The sequence below is a fragment of the Zea mays genome, chromosome 1, assembly GCF_902167145.1.
Source record: "Zea mays cultivar B73 chromosome 1, Zm-B73-REFERENCE-NAM-5.0, whole genome shotgun sequence".
NCBI lineage: Eukaryota > Viridiplantae > Streptophyta > Magnoliopsida > Poales > Poaceae > Zea > Zea mays.
The window spans coordinates 226,570,298-226,582,678 of NC_050096.1; the positions used below are offsets into that span (position 1 = coordinate 226,570,298).

Consider the following 12,381-nt stretch of genomic DNA (forward strand, 5'->3'; position numbering starts at 1 on the left):
ACGCCCCTAACCTCTATTTTAATAGCAGTAGCTGCCACATTAGGGTTTGAGGTTTTACTTAGATCATATCTGTCATCGAATAGTGTCACCGTTCATCGGTTTGTGAGACCCCACCTCGTGATCAATGCAGTTTTGATTGTGTTCATGATTGTGCTTGTAGGGATAAGCCTTCGTGGCGAGGTCACTCATGTGTCATGGGTGATAATCAACGGAGCAGTGGTGTAGTGATTACGAGGATCCGTTTGCTCGAAGCCTTGGATAATCAACGTTGAGATCTCCACCCAATCAAGTTATCATTCCTTACGAAAGATCGGGCCTCGTCATCTATCATGACCCGCACATAGAGTCTAGGGATCGAATGAGGCAGAGCCATGAAGGAGGCCAGGCGAACCACCAGGGAACCACTCGAGTGGATTCTGTGTGTGGCCTACAGATCACCCTCACCATCAATACTGCGCATGCCGCACTAAAAATGCGCCTAGCACCGAGCCACGACATGGGAAAGAGTCGGTCCTCCTCCCACTTATGGTCTACAAGCCCTAGGCCTATGCCCCACCCATTACCTATGGGCCCTAGGCCTGAGTACTTTGATGCCTTACAAAGCACACAAGACAACGATGGAAAGCTAGAGGCCAGGCTATGAAGACCAAGGGTCAGCGTGAGAAGAGGAGGACAAGAGGAGTAATGATGACGCTCGGACTCCATCACCTGCACGCTTCCCTAACAATCTTAAATGAGCACGATTGGGTATTTACATGAGGATGAGTATCACCGTACATCAAGGTTTTTACTAGAGGTGAACCACTCCATTTTACCCAGCCCAATGATCCCATCCAAGGAAAGATACCTATAACCAACCCCCTTGTCTATAAAAGGAAGAGGGCTAGCCCAACGAGAGAAGGGGGGCAGTCGTGGGATGTTGGACGACAGAAGAGAGCCCAAAAAACTAAAAGCAAGCATAGGATACATAGATCATCCAACCGAATCACACATAGAGACTTGGTATCCTTCCCTCTTTCGCCCTCTTGTAACCCCTACTATGAGCAAAAGGTGTTGGTAGCACGAGCCACAGAAGACTGGAAGTAGGAATGTTTAGCCCAAACTAGTATAAATCTTGTGCCCACCGAGCACACCATCCAAACCCAAAACATGCATACATAAATTCACTCATTGGTGCTGGATGGAAATAACAACATTTGGTGCGCCAGGTAGGGGCCTTTGCATGTTTTCGACGTTCTCCTTGCCGAGGTCTGAATGAAAGCAGTGACAACACTTTGGAGGACATCGAAGTCCCCAAGACGAGCAACATCAGTTCTTTTTCTCTCTAGCCGATGGGACAACGCCAAACAGATACGTCATCTACAAACCTCGTGTTCACCACTTCGATTTTTTATCTAAAAGACCCTCCTCAGGTCGGGGGGAGGAGGGATTGGCATCTTGCCCCCATGTGCAGTTCTCCATAGCAGCAGAGGATGATGAAATTCTAGGGTGTGCTCCAGTTTCCACTCATAAACAAAAAAGAAGAGCGCACCTGCGACATAGTAGTGGAAACCGCTCGTCCGACCTAGGCAACTATGATGCCCTGAACTGCCCCTATGCAGTGTCCATCACCCTCGACAGGTTATGATGGTCCCTTTCGAGCTCTTCCAGGCGATCTGCACTTCAATGAGGTTCCCTTTGGCTGTAGAAAGATTCTTGGACATATCTAATTAGAAAAAAGCGAAGGGACAAACAATTAGAGCCTGACCCCACGATATATAAGGAGTAGGGACCCTACCTCTAAGACGGGCAAGCAGTCTCTCCTCCTCCTCGATTGGATGATCTTCCTCTCCCTTCATAATTGCGATCTAGGCCTTAGTGACTACCCACCCCCGTTCCGATTCATGGAGACACGTTATGGCTCTCAAGCGCTCAAGGCGGCCATGGGTGACGAAATGGGCCAAAGCAAGCTTCATCCTCGAGGACATCTAGGAACCCCGCCCCCATGCTCGCGATTTCGTCGTCGTCCTCCTCCTCCTCCAAGGAGTCTGGTTTAGTATCATGATCCCTATGCAACTGGCGTTGGGCCTAGTGTTGCTTATTCTTGATCTAGGCTTGTTTATCTTTCCTTTGTTGTTCCACCTTAGCACAAGTCGCCTCCTTCTTCACCGTGTTTTTTGGCAATGGGACATGATCATACCATAGTACCATGGAAGAAGGCTAGAAGAAGGAAGGGACATTAACAATGATAAAGGAAAATGGAACTAAAAGTGAATTAGACAAATGGACTCATAAACTCAATGAAACCTGACTCTAGGCACATTGGAGGACACCCAGGAACCAAAAAGACAAACATGATGGTTGCCCTATTCACATCTTTGCGGGCCTCCATGGCGTCCCACAAACAACGATCAATGTTCGCATCACTCGGATCTGATGTGCCTAGTTTTGTGCCCTCCGATGAGGTGTCGACCATCATCTTGAATAGGGGGAGTCTTCTCGCCATATGTAGGCCCACCCCGACAAAGGTAATTGCTTATTATCCCCGCAATCGTCACTCCCTTCTTGTGGAGGATCTCGACGGTGGAGATGGACCCAACAACCCATTTCTTCTCGCTTTCAAGGACCCCTAGATCAAGATTTGGGGAGCTTCTAAAGGTGCCTCAGACAAAAAAGGAGGATGGCCATGACCAGCGGCGAGGGGAGACCCTTGGTTGTGTAGATAGAACCATTGACTGTACCAACACTTGTTGGACGGGCATAGACATAGGGGACATAACTTTTTGAGAGCGTACCCTGCATGTGAATGGTCGTGCGCCCGATTTGCACCGGCTCCACCGGCGCACCCGGTGCAAGCTGTCCTCAAAGTAGCTCAGCCAAGAAGAAGTGGCACTAAAGATGGAAATGGGAAACGGCCCCAAGTACCCCCTCACACAGCACCGCGAAAGCTGCCATATGTTGAATCCCATTGGGATTGAGGTGGTGTAGCTGGATCTTGTAATAGTGTAGATGCCCAACCAAGAAGGGATGTGGCGACATTGCAAAACCTCGCTCATGAAAATGAACGAATGACATCATGAAGCCCATTGGCGGCTTGGGGATGACCTCATGCCTAGGAAGCTTCAAATCCTCTTAGCGAAGAAGACCTTGGGCAATGAGGGCATCCAGGTGGCTTTGCTCGATCCTAGAGCGATTCTAGAATGCCATATGTTACAAAGGGAGGAAGTAATGGGAAGACAAGGGCGAATAGAGGGTAGGAACATTGAAGAGCTCGGAAAGGCGATGATTACGTGGAGAAAGTGGCTTAGCGTTAAGAAGGTGTAAGAGCAACCAAACCAGCGAGGCTCCCAAACCAAGAACGACTATCTCTCTACTACTTGGTCACCTGATAAGGCTCATGTCCTAGTAAGCATCAATGCCTAATTAAATCATTGCCAACCATTAGTACATGGAATGAAGAATGGCACGACATATGCATGCCTTGACCAAGCTTCGAGGCACGGTGGCCACCAACTTCAGCTCAGGTAGGAGGTGATAATTACCTTGCGCGACTGGCTCGATGGCCTGACCCCACAACCACACAACTGCACCCCGGTAAGGCCATTCGCCCATCTCTGTCCATTCTTTTTATCTCTCTTCCTTCACAGGAATAGGATCCCGGAACCTGAGCCAATTGACGCCAAGGAGCAGGTTAGGTGGGTCCAAGCAATTAGAATTTGAAGGTTAGCCCACCAGGGCTCGTGGTCGCTCTCAGAACAATAGAGTGAGGGGTGACATGAAGTGAGCACACTAGCAGCTAGGACCCTAGTGCAAGAGCCCCAAGAGATGCCTGACTCATGGTTTATCGTGAAGAGAGGCAACGAGCCATATGTCCTAGTGGAATGGAGCCAATAACTATATGAGTTGGTACATGGAAATATGAGGATGGTCACCAGCTGACCCCACACATGGCTCCTTCGGAAGGAACCTAGGCCTGACTCGGATTACTCATTTGTAACTCATCGAGCACCATGAACTCAACCATTGAGGGAAGCATGGTAGTGCCCACCCTTCTCCTTTTTAGTAGATGGGACACACGGGAAAGATCTACAAAAAGACGGGGTGCTCCCCAGATGGATTCGCTGTAACGAACAGGGAACTCGAGCACTCGTCTCGCACACATCAGGAGGACCAGGACCCTAAGAGGAACACTAAAGCCCAAAGGAGTACAGGACCAGACCTCTACACATACCATAAGGGCAAGGGCATGAGGAGAGTTGTGACAAGCTTCGTGGAAAAGACCATAGTGGCATTGACGACAAGTAGCACAACCGCAAAACTCCTTACCTACTGCATCTGATACCTCCCAACCTCCTCTATAGATGTGAGGGCATCAGAACCCACATGGGCAACTACTGCCGGACAAAAGTGGCCTAAATCAGTGACAATTGGAGTCAAAGGTCATCCCATTAGGGCTCGCGGACGCTCCCGAAACAACATAGTGAGGGGTGACTGGAAGTAGGCACACTAACAACCAAGACCTTAGCGAACCAGCGCTAAGACCGCTTCCAGACCACGTTCAAGGAGATGCCTGACTCATGGTTTATCATGAAGAGAGGAAGTGAGCCATCGATCCTGGTCGAACGGAGCCAATAACTATATGAGTTGGCACCTAGAAATATGAGAACAATCACCATCGGACCCCATGATTGGCTCTTGCGAAAGGAACCATGGCCTCACTCGGATTACCCATTTGTAACTCGTCGAGCGCCATGAACTCGATCACCGAGGGAAGCATGATAATGCTCACCCTTCCCCTTTTCAGCGGATGTGGACACGTGTGAAGGATCTACAAAAAGGCAGAACGCGCCCCAGACGGATCTGTTGTAACAAACAAGGGACTCAAGGGCTCGTCTTGCATGCATCGAGAGGGTCGGGGCCCTAAGCTTCGGCTCCACAATATGAACATGTTGACAAAGGTAGAGATGAAATCTTCAAGGCTTGTTCAAAATGGTTACAAAGGAATTGTCAACAATGCCTTTAATCGATTTTATAGCTAATATGTATGAGACTAAGGATATAAATGTAATTTTCACAAAGTTGTACACCACCACTATAAGTAGGTGTACAATACCATGCATAGGAGACACGTTTTTCGATGTGACCTGACTTACTCCACCTATGAAGTTGTACCTTCTTCACATCTATACTTCTTTCTCTACCTATAAAAGGTATACTTGTAATTGTATATGATGAAGAAGAAACAACAAAAGTAAGGCGATACTAATTACCTTTTCTAAATGTCTTTGTTTTATTAAAAGTATTATTATTCTTGTAATCGTCTTCCTTTAATCTATCTTTTGAATAGATTAAAGTAACGAAAGTCCCTTATTATTATTTATGTTAGGCCTGCCAGCAGTCCTATGCGAGGTCAGCAACTAAACAAGCCCCTAAAGCCTTCCCTCCATCGAATGCTACCACCGAGTGACCAATTTGAAAGCATGACAAACTGTTGCAAATGATTTCTAAGGCCAAGGATACATACCGCGATCCTCATAATAACAGTAGTAATAGTAATACCAGTAATAGCAGCAGCAGTAAATAATAATAATAATAATAATAATAATAATAATAATAATAATAATAATAATAATAATAATGGTGGTGGTGGTAGTGCTAGTGACGACATCAACTAGGAAAACAAACAAACTTAGGACTGTTTGGATCTCTGGACTCATATCAAATGTTTGAACACTAGTTAAAAATATTAAATATAGTCTAATTATAAAACTAATTGTATAGATGAAGACTAAACGTTAAGACGAATCTAGTAAGTCTGATAAGTCTATGATTCATTTATATGATGCTACAATAAATATTGGTAAACATTGACTAATAGGTTTAATAAATTTGACTTTCAGTTTAGTCTTCTTCTATGTAATTATTTTTGTAATTAGACTATATTTAATGCTTATAATTAACATTTAAATATTAGGTGTGATACATATTAAACTTTAGTCATGAACCAGGCTGCTTAAATTAGCCGATGTTGTAGACGCGAGATCATTTAAGACGTGTTTCGTTCCATCCAATTAAACTTTAATTTCTATCACATTGAATGTTTAAATGATGATTATAGATACTATTAAATATAATTTAATTATAAAATTAATTACACAGATAAAGACTAAAAGAAAAAAATTATTATACCTAATTAAGGCTATATTTAATAATTATAATGATATTTAAATATTTGATATGATATAAACTAAACTTTATCTTTATTCTAAGTCTTGTACTCACTGTCACGAGAAAAAGAAAAGAAAACAAAATTAAGATCCCGTACTACAAAGAGATGAGTTAAAATCGCACAGCCACACGAGCAGTCTGACCACCACTACCTTCCCTATCAGACCGACAGACCGTGTGTCAGTGTGTGGCCTCACTCACTCACCGATCCCTCGCCAAGCCACAGGCTCCCCGTGAGCTCCGCCACGCGGGCGCCTCGCCTCCTTCGTCCTTCCTCACCGCAGTCAGCAGGAGCAATGGCGATGGCAGCCATAGCCTCCCCGTCGTCGAGGACCCTGATCCCTCCGCGACACCACGGCGCCGCGCCCTCCCCGTCCACCTCCGGCGACTCCTCGCTCCGCCTCCTCTGCGCACACCCGCGCCACGGACGGCGCGGCCGGGCGATGTCCGTCTCGACGCCCGCGGCGCGGAGCCGGCCGTTCGTCTTCTCCCCGCGCGCGGTGTCCGACTCTAAGAGCTCCCAGACCTGCCTCGACCCCGACGCCAGCACGGTATGCCCCGCTGCCCACCTCACTGCACGGGAACGCGGAGGTTTCTCTTGGCGCGCCTGGACTTCTCTCGCTTGCGGCTTGCCTCTGATCCGTCGGGTTGCGCCTTCGAGGCGCATTTGCCGTTCCTGATGGGAGATTGGGACGCGCGCGCAAAAGATTGTTTTTTAATCTTTATGAATAACGCGTTGCTCATCTAGATGCGCAGATCGGCGGCTGGGATTGTCGCCTTCTCATGTGCACGTGTCTGCTGCTTAGTGCAGTATTTTCTATTTGTATGTATTAGGTACCGAAAGAATGAAGCAAAGCAACTTTATGATGCCAGTAGTTGCGAGGCTCGTGTCGTTAAATAGGAGTACTTGTAGGAGCCACTATCCAGTAATAAATTGATCAAGATGTTGTGAGGGCTGTAGTTGTTGGTATTTTTGGATCATGACTTATTTATTTAATCGTTTCTTCTTCCCATATAGGATATTAGTTTTTGGGTCTGATGCAGAAATTATATTGTTGCATTTATCCTCGAGTGGCCTCTGTTGTTTGAACTTGTCTGTGTCCCGTCTTTTAAATTTGTCGTGATGCAGAAATTATGTTTTTAGTTTCCAAGGAGTGCTAATAGATTTTGAATTTCAGAGCTGTCAGTGTCCATTTCTGATGTTCACTCTTGGCTGTATACCATAATAACACACATTTGTTGGTTGGTTCAGAGTGTTCTTGGAATCATTCTCGGAGGTGGTGCTGGGACTAGATTGTACCCCTTGACAAAGAAGCGTGCCAAGCCTGCAGTGCCATTGGGTGCCAACTATAGACTGATTGATATCCCCGTCAGCAATTGTCTCAACAGCAACATATCCAAGATCTATGTGCTAACACAATTCAACTCTGCTTCCCTCAACCGTCACCTCTCAAGAGCCTACGGGAACAACATTGGAGGGTACAAGAATGACGGGTTCGTTGAAGTCTTAGCTGCACAGCAGAGCCCAGATAATCCAAACTGGTTTCAGGTATCCCTACTAATGCTGTGTCTTTTCTGATTTTCTCAAATGTGAAATCTGCCATTTCGTTAACATGCACATCTGACACCATATTTACATTTTCTCCATTGCATATTCTCACTTCGCACTACCATCAAATTTGTAACCAACAGAGTACAGACAACAAAGGTCATTCCAGTTGGTTATTGAACATGAGTTTGAAGTGTACCATCATGCCTTAAGCAAATGCATGCTAATCTACAGGAAATTTTGTTAGCGCACTTCACTAGCTTACTCCAAGTACTGATTTTCTTTTATATTTTTTCTCAGGGTACTGCAGATGCTGTAAGGCAATACTTGTGGTTATTTGAGGAACATAATGTGATGGAGTTTCTAATTCTTGCTGGCGATCACCTGTACCGGATGGATTATGAAAAGTTCATTCAGGCACACAGAGAAACGGATGCTGATATTACTGTTGCTGCCCTACCAATGGATGAGAAACGTGCAACCGCATTTGGCCTCATGAAAATTGACGAAGAAGGGAGGATTATTGAGTTTGCTGAGAAACCGAAAGGAGATCAGTTGAAAGCAATGATGGTACACATAATTTGCCTTTTCTTTCAAGCTAACTTGACATACATTTGTTGACAATCATTTAGTGAACCTAAAATATTCCCCTTTAAAATGCCTTCATCTCATATTTCTGTCTGATTGATGTAGGTTGACACCACCATACTTGGCCTTGATGACGAGAGGGCAAAGGAAATGCCTTATATTGCTAGCATGGGTATATATGTTTTTAGCAAGGATGTAATGCTTCAGCTCCTCCGTGAACAATTTCCTGGAGCCAATGATTTTGGAAGTGAGGTTATTCCAGGTGCAACAAGCATTGGAAAGAGGGTATGCAGAGATTATATAACCTTTTAGCTCTTTGTTTTCTTCGGTTTACTGATGTTTCCTTTTTGTAATAAAAAGTATATAGCCCTTTCACACAAATGTCAGACTCCATAAGTTGGTAACCTAGCATTTCATTTCTGAATAAATTTACTATTATCTAAACACTTACATTGGAGTGCATATCTGTAGTTTATGTGCATCAAGTGTTTCCTAAGAACAGCATGCTAGAAAGCCTAGGCAGGTTGGGTTGGCTCAAGGCCGGAGGGAGGGAAGGGTTACACCTTTTAAAATGGTATTTAAGACCTTATTTTTGTCTGCAGGTTCAGGCTTATCTATATGATGGTTATTGGGAAGATATTGGTACAATTGAGGCATTTTATAATGCAAACTTGGGAATAACCAAGAAGCCAATACCAGATTTCAGGTATGCACATTTTCACTTCTCACTGTGCTGCAGTAGAAAGTTACAACGCCGCATGCGTGTCAAATCTTATAATTTCAATTAGTCCCTGCTGATTTAGCGTTTCCCTTCAATCTGAATACAGCTTCTATGACCGTTCTGCTCCAATCTATACACAACCTCGACATCTGCCACCTTCAAAGGTTCTTGATGCTGATGTGACAGACAGTGTTATTGGTGAGGGATGTGTTATTAAAGTAAGTAGTGTTTTGTTTTACTATAGCATATTTGAAAACCTATATATAGACTTTATATCCTCCAAAGTATTTTTCCCGTAATTCATTTACTAAAACATTTATGCCTTGATCTTGTGCACACAGAACTGCAAGATACACCATTCTGTAGTTGGACTCCGTTCTTGCATATCTGAAGGTGCTATCATAGAGGACACTTTACTAATGGGTGCGGACTACTATGAGGTAAATATATACAAGTGTACACTGCTGCCAATGCAACAAGAGAGCTCACACCTTGGCGTTCTTCTTTTCCAGACTGAAGCTGACAAGAAACTCCTTGCCGAAAATGGTGGCATTCCCATTGGTATTGGGAAGAATTCACACATCAGAAAAGCAATCATTGACAAGAATGCTCGAATTGGAGATAATGTGAAGGTATTTCAAACTGATGTTCTAACGGTCAAGAATATATTGGTCTATTTTTTTACCTTAAGATACCACATAATACTTGATATGTTATTTTCTCCTCTTAATTTCTGCATTTATTTCGAAAATATGAATAATTTTGCATGCTCTCGTTTTTTACATGGAAGATGCCTATATAATATGGCTGTCCATACTTATCTTTCCCCAATTGCCTGCATAAATCTTCATCCTGCACATTTGCATGTATTTAACTGAGCTAATCAAGCTGAGGTCCCGTTTTCCACGAGATAAAAACTGTGAACAAGTCATATCAGTTTTTTGTTATAAAAATACACAATAAAACCTGAAATGCAGAGCTTCATATCAGTTTGTGCTTTGGCTTTGCAATACTGCCCATGCATATGCCATTCAAGTTCCACCCAGAAACAGCTGCCATTATCCTGTAATCTTGATCCTATTCCCTTTCTCTGTTATTGTCATTGTTTGATAGACCTGTTGCACTTGATTATTCATAAATTTAAGTTGTCATGAGTCATGACCAGATGAGTCAGATCATCTGATGAGTCAGATAAGTCTTAGCTTGTAATATGATTAAACACGAACAGTTCATTATTAGACTTGCCACACATTTTATATGGCCGTGATATTTCTCACGAGACTCGTCGATCTTGCAGATACTCAACGCTGACAATGTTCAAGAAGCTGCAAGGGAGACAGACGGGTACTTCATCAAAGGTGGAATTGTCACAGTGATCAAGGATGCTTTACTCCCTAGTGGGACAGTTATATGAAGTAAGCTCTCTCCCCCTGTTCCTACACAAACTGCTGTCAGTAAAGCTTCACATGCAAAGACTTCGAAACACATCTCACTCAAAATATTGAATCAACTAGGTTGCAAATGTTACATCTTTGCTCGAATTTGCAAGCCTGCCTGTTCACAAGATCACTGTTCTGTACTGTGCTGCAGGCGGATGTGCGACATGCAAGCCAGAGTGTCATCGACAATGATCAGCATCTGGTTACATGCCTGATCTGCAGTTCAGTGTGCTGGAGATCATGGAAACAATAAAATGTGTCATTCAAGGCACTTTTTCTCTCTCTCTGATCTTTTGTCCTTAAATGTTGTGGGTTATATATAATGTTGTAGCAGAAACAGTTAGTACAATGCTGAATCAAAACTGGATGGCTGGATTTGGGATACATCTTCGATGCTGTGTCATTGATCAGTTTAATTACCATACCGTGCTGCTTTGAGCGAAGCCATAAAGGCCATGCTCTGCTTATTGTGCGTACGAACAGAAGCGTCGCTGGTTTGCAGATTTGGATCTACTCGCCCTAATAGTTAGTAGCCAATAGTCCCTCCGTTTCGTTTGACAATATTACCCTAAGTTTAACCGGTTTGTCTTATTAAAAAAATTCATAATAATTATTATAAAATTTTTCATAATAATTATTATTAATTTTTACAGTGATATTGTTTAGTATATAAGTATGGCTTTGAATTTTTCTTTTTTTCGCGATTGCGATGGAGTAGCTACCAACTATTAGCTAGCTAGTTATTACTTTGATCCACCTACTTATAAGATACTTAATACTCCTCATCTCAAATTAAAGTTCGTTTTAGTTAATTAATGTTTTAGTTAATTAATGGATTCATACAATATTTGATGTAAGTGTCTAGATTTATTTTTATTCAATCAAATATAGACATAAAATTAAGAACTAAAATGATTACTATTTTGAAACGGAGAGAACAGAGGGAGTAGTTGGTATCTGTTAATTCCTATTAGCAGCTGTAAACCTGCTAATGAAATTTCGCTAGAAACAGTTTAATTTTCATAAGAAAAATGGAAACATTGAGTTCAAAGAGGTCGATGCTCCAGAAGCATCTGCGTCAAATTGATCTTTAGACAATGTTTCTTTCCCTAGGAGATTAAACATGAAGCTTATAATCAAAGCTGTATGCGAGGGAGATCAACAATTCTTTTACCAGCGCTAAATGACTTTTGAGCTCCAGCACAAGCTCAAGGTATGTTTCTTTTAAAAAAATACAATGGTCTTACAGAATACCTAAACATTGACATACAAGGTGTTTGCATGTCAAATTGTACTTTTGAACCCTACATGCTAAAACCATTTTTAATACAGTTTAGGAAACTTCAACCAGACCTTTTTTATTTACATACCAAATCCATTTTTAATACAGTTTCAGAAACTTCAACCAGACCTTTATTTTATTTTTGTTAGAGTACCCGTCTAGGGTTTTAGGTTAGCCCCTTGTAATAATTGTCACACCCTTGTGTAATGGGTCAAGCCTAACATCTATCAATATATGCATCAGTCCCTACCCTAGTTAGGGTTAAGGGGTTCTCATTCTCCAACTTGGTACCAGAGCCTGGTTTCTCTCTCCTCCCTCTCTCCTCCCACAGCCGCCGCCCACTGCCACCTTCTCCACCGCCGCCGGTCGCCCTCCCCCAGGGTTGGTGCAAGCCAGCCACCGCCCCTCCCCCTCCTCGCTGGCGCTGCCTCCATGCCGGCCGTGCCTACCCCACCGGCCGCGCCCTGCCCTATCGGCGTCGTCGCCACTAGGTTGCGTGCCCCCAAGCCGCGCGCCTGCGTCCAAGCCTGCCTCCCCGCCCCAGGTCGTGGCCCTCTATGCCTCCACTAGATCCGCTGCCGACTGCCTTTCCCTA

General features: G+C 43.8%; 1 protein-coding gene across 2 annotated transcripts; it reads left to right on the forward strand.

The window, feature by feature from the left end:
* The first annotated feature begins 6,324 nt into the window (after window positions 1–6,324).
* On the forward strand, window positions 6,325–10,923 carry GLG1 (ADP glucose pyrophosphorylase small subunit leaf 1). 2 transcript variants are annotated; one of them, XM_008666513.4, is made up of 10 exons: window positions 6,325–6,758; window positions 7,460–7,756; window positions 8,057–8,326; window positions 8,450–8,629; window positions 8,947–9,050; window positions 9,172–9,283; window positions 9,407–9,505; window positions 9,578–9,697; window positions 10,363–10,480; window positions 10,580–10,923. In XM_008666513.4, exons 1-9 carry the CDS (start codon window positions 6,504–6,506, stop codon window positions 10,477–10,479), a joined length of 1,554 nt encoding a protein of 517 aa, XP_008664735.1. In that variant the 5' UTR covers window positions 6,325–6,503; the 3' UTR covers window position 10,480; window positions 10,580–10,923. The 2 variants fall into 2 exon arrangements, with proteins under 2 accessions (XP_008664735.1, NP_001384060.1); NM_001397131.1 differs by having other exon boundaries at window positions 6,374–6,758; window positions 10,656–10,887.
* The last annotated feature ends 1,458 nt before the right edge of the window (window positions 10,924–12,381 follow it).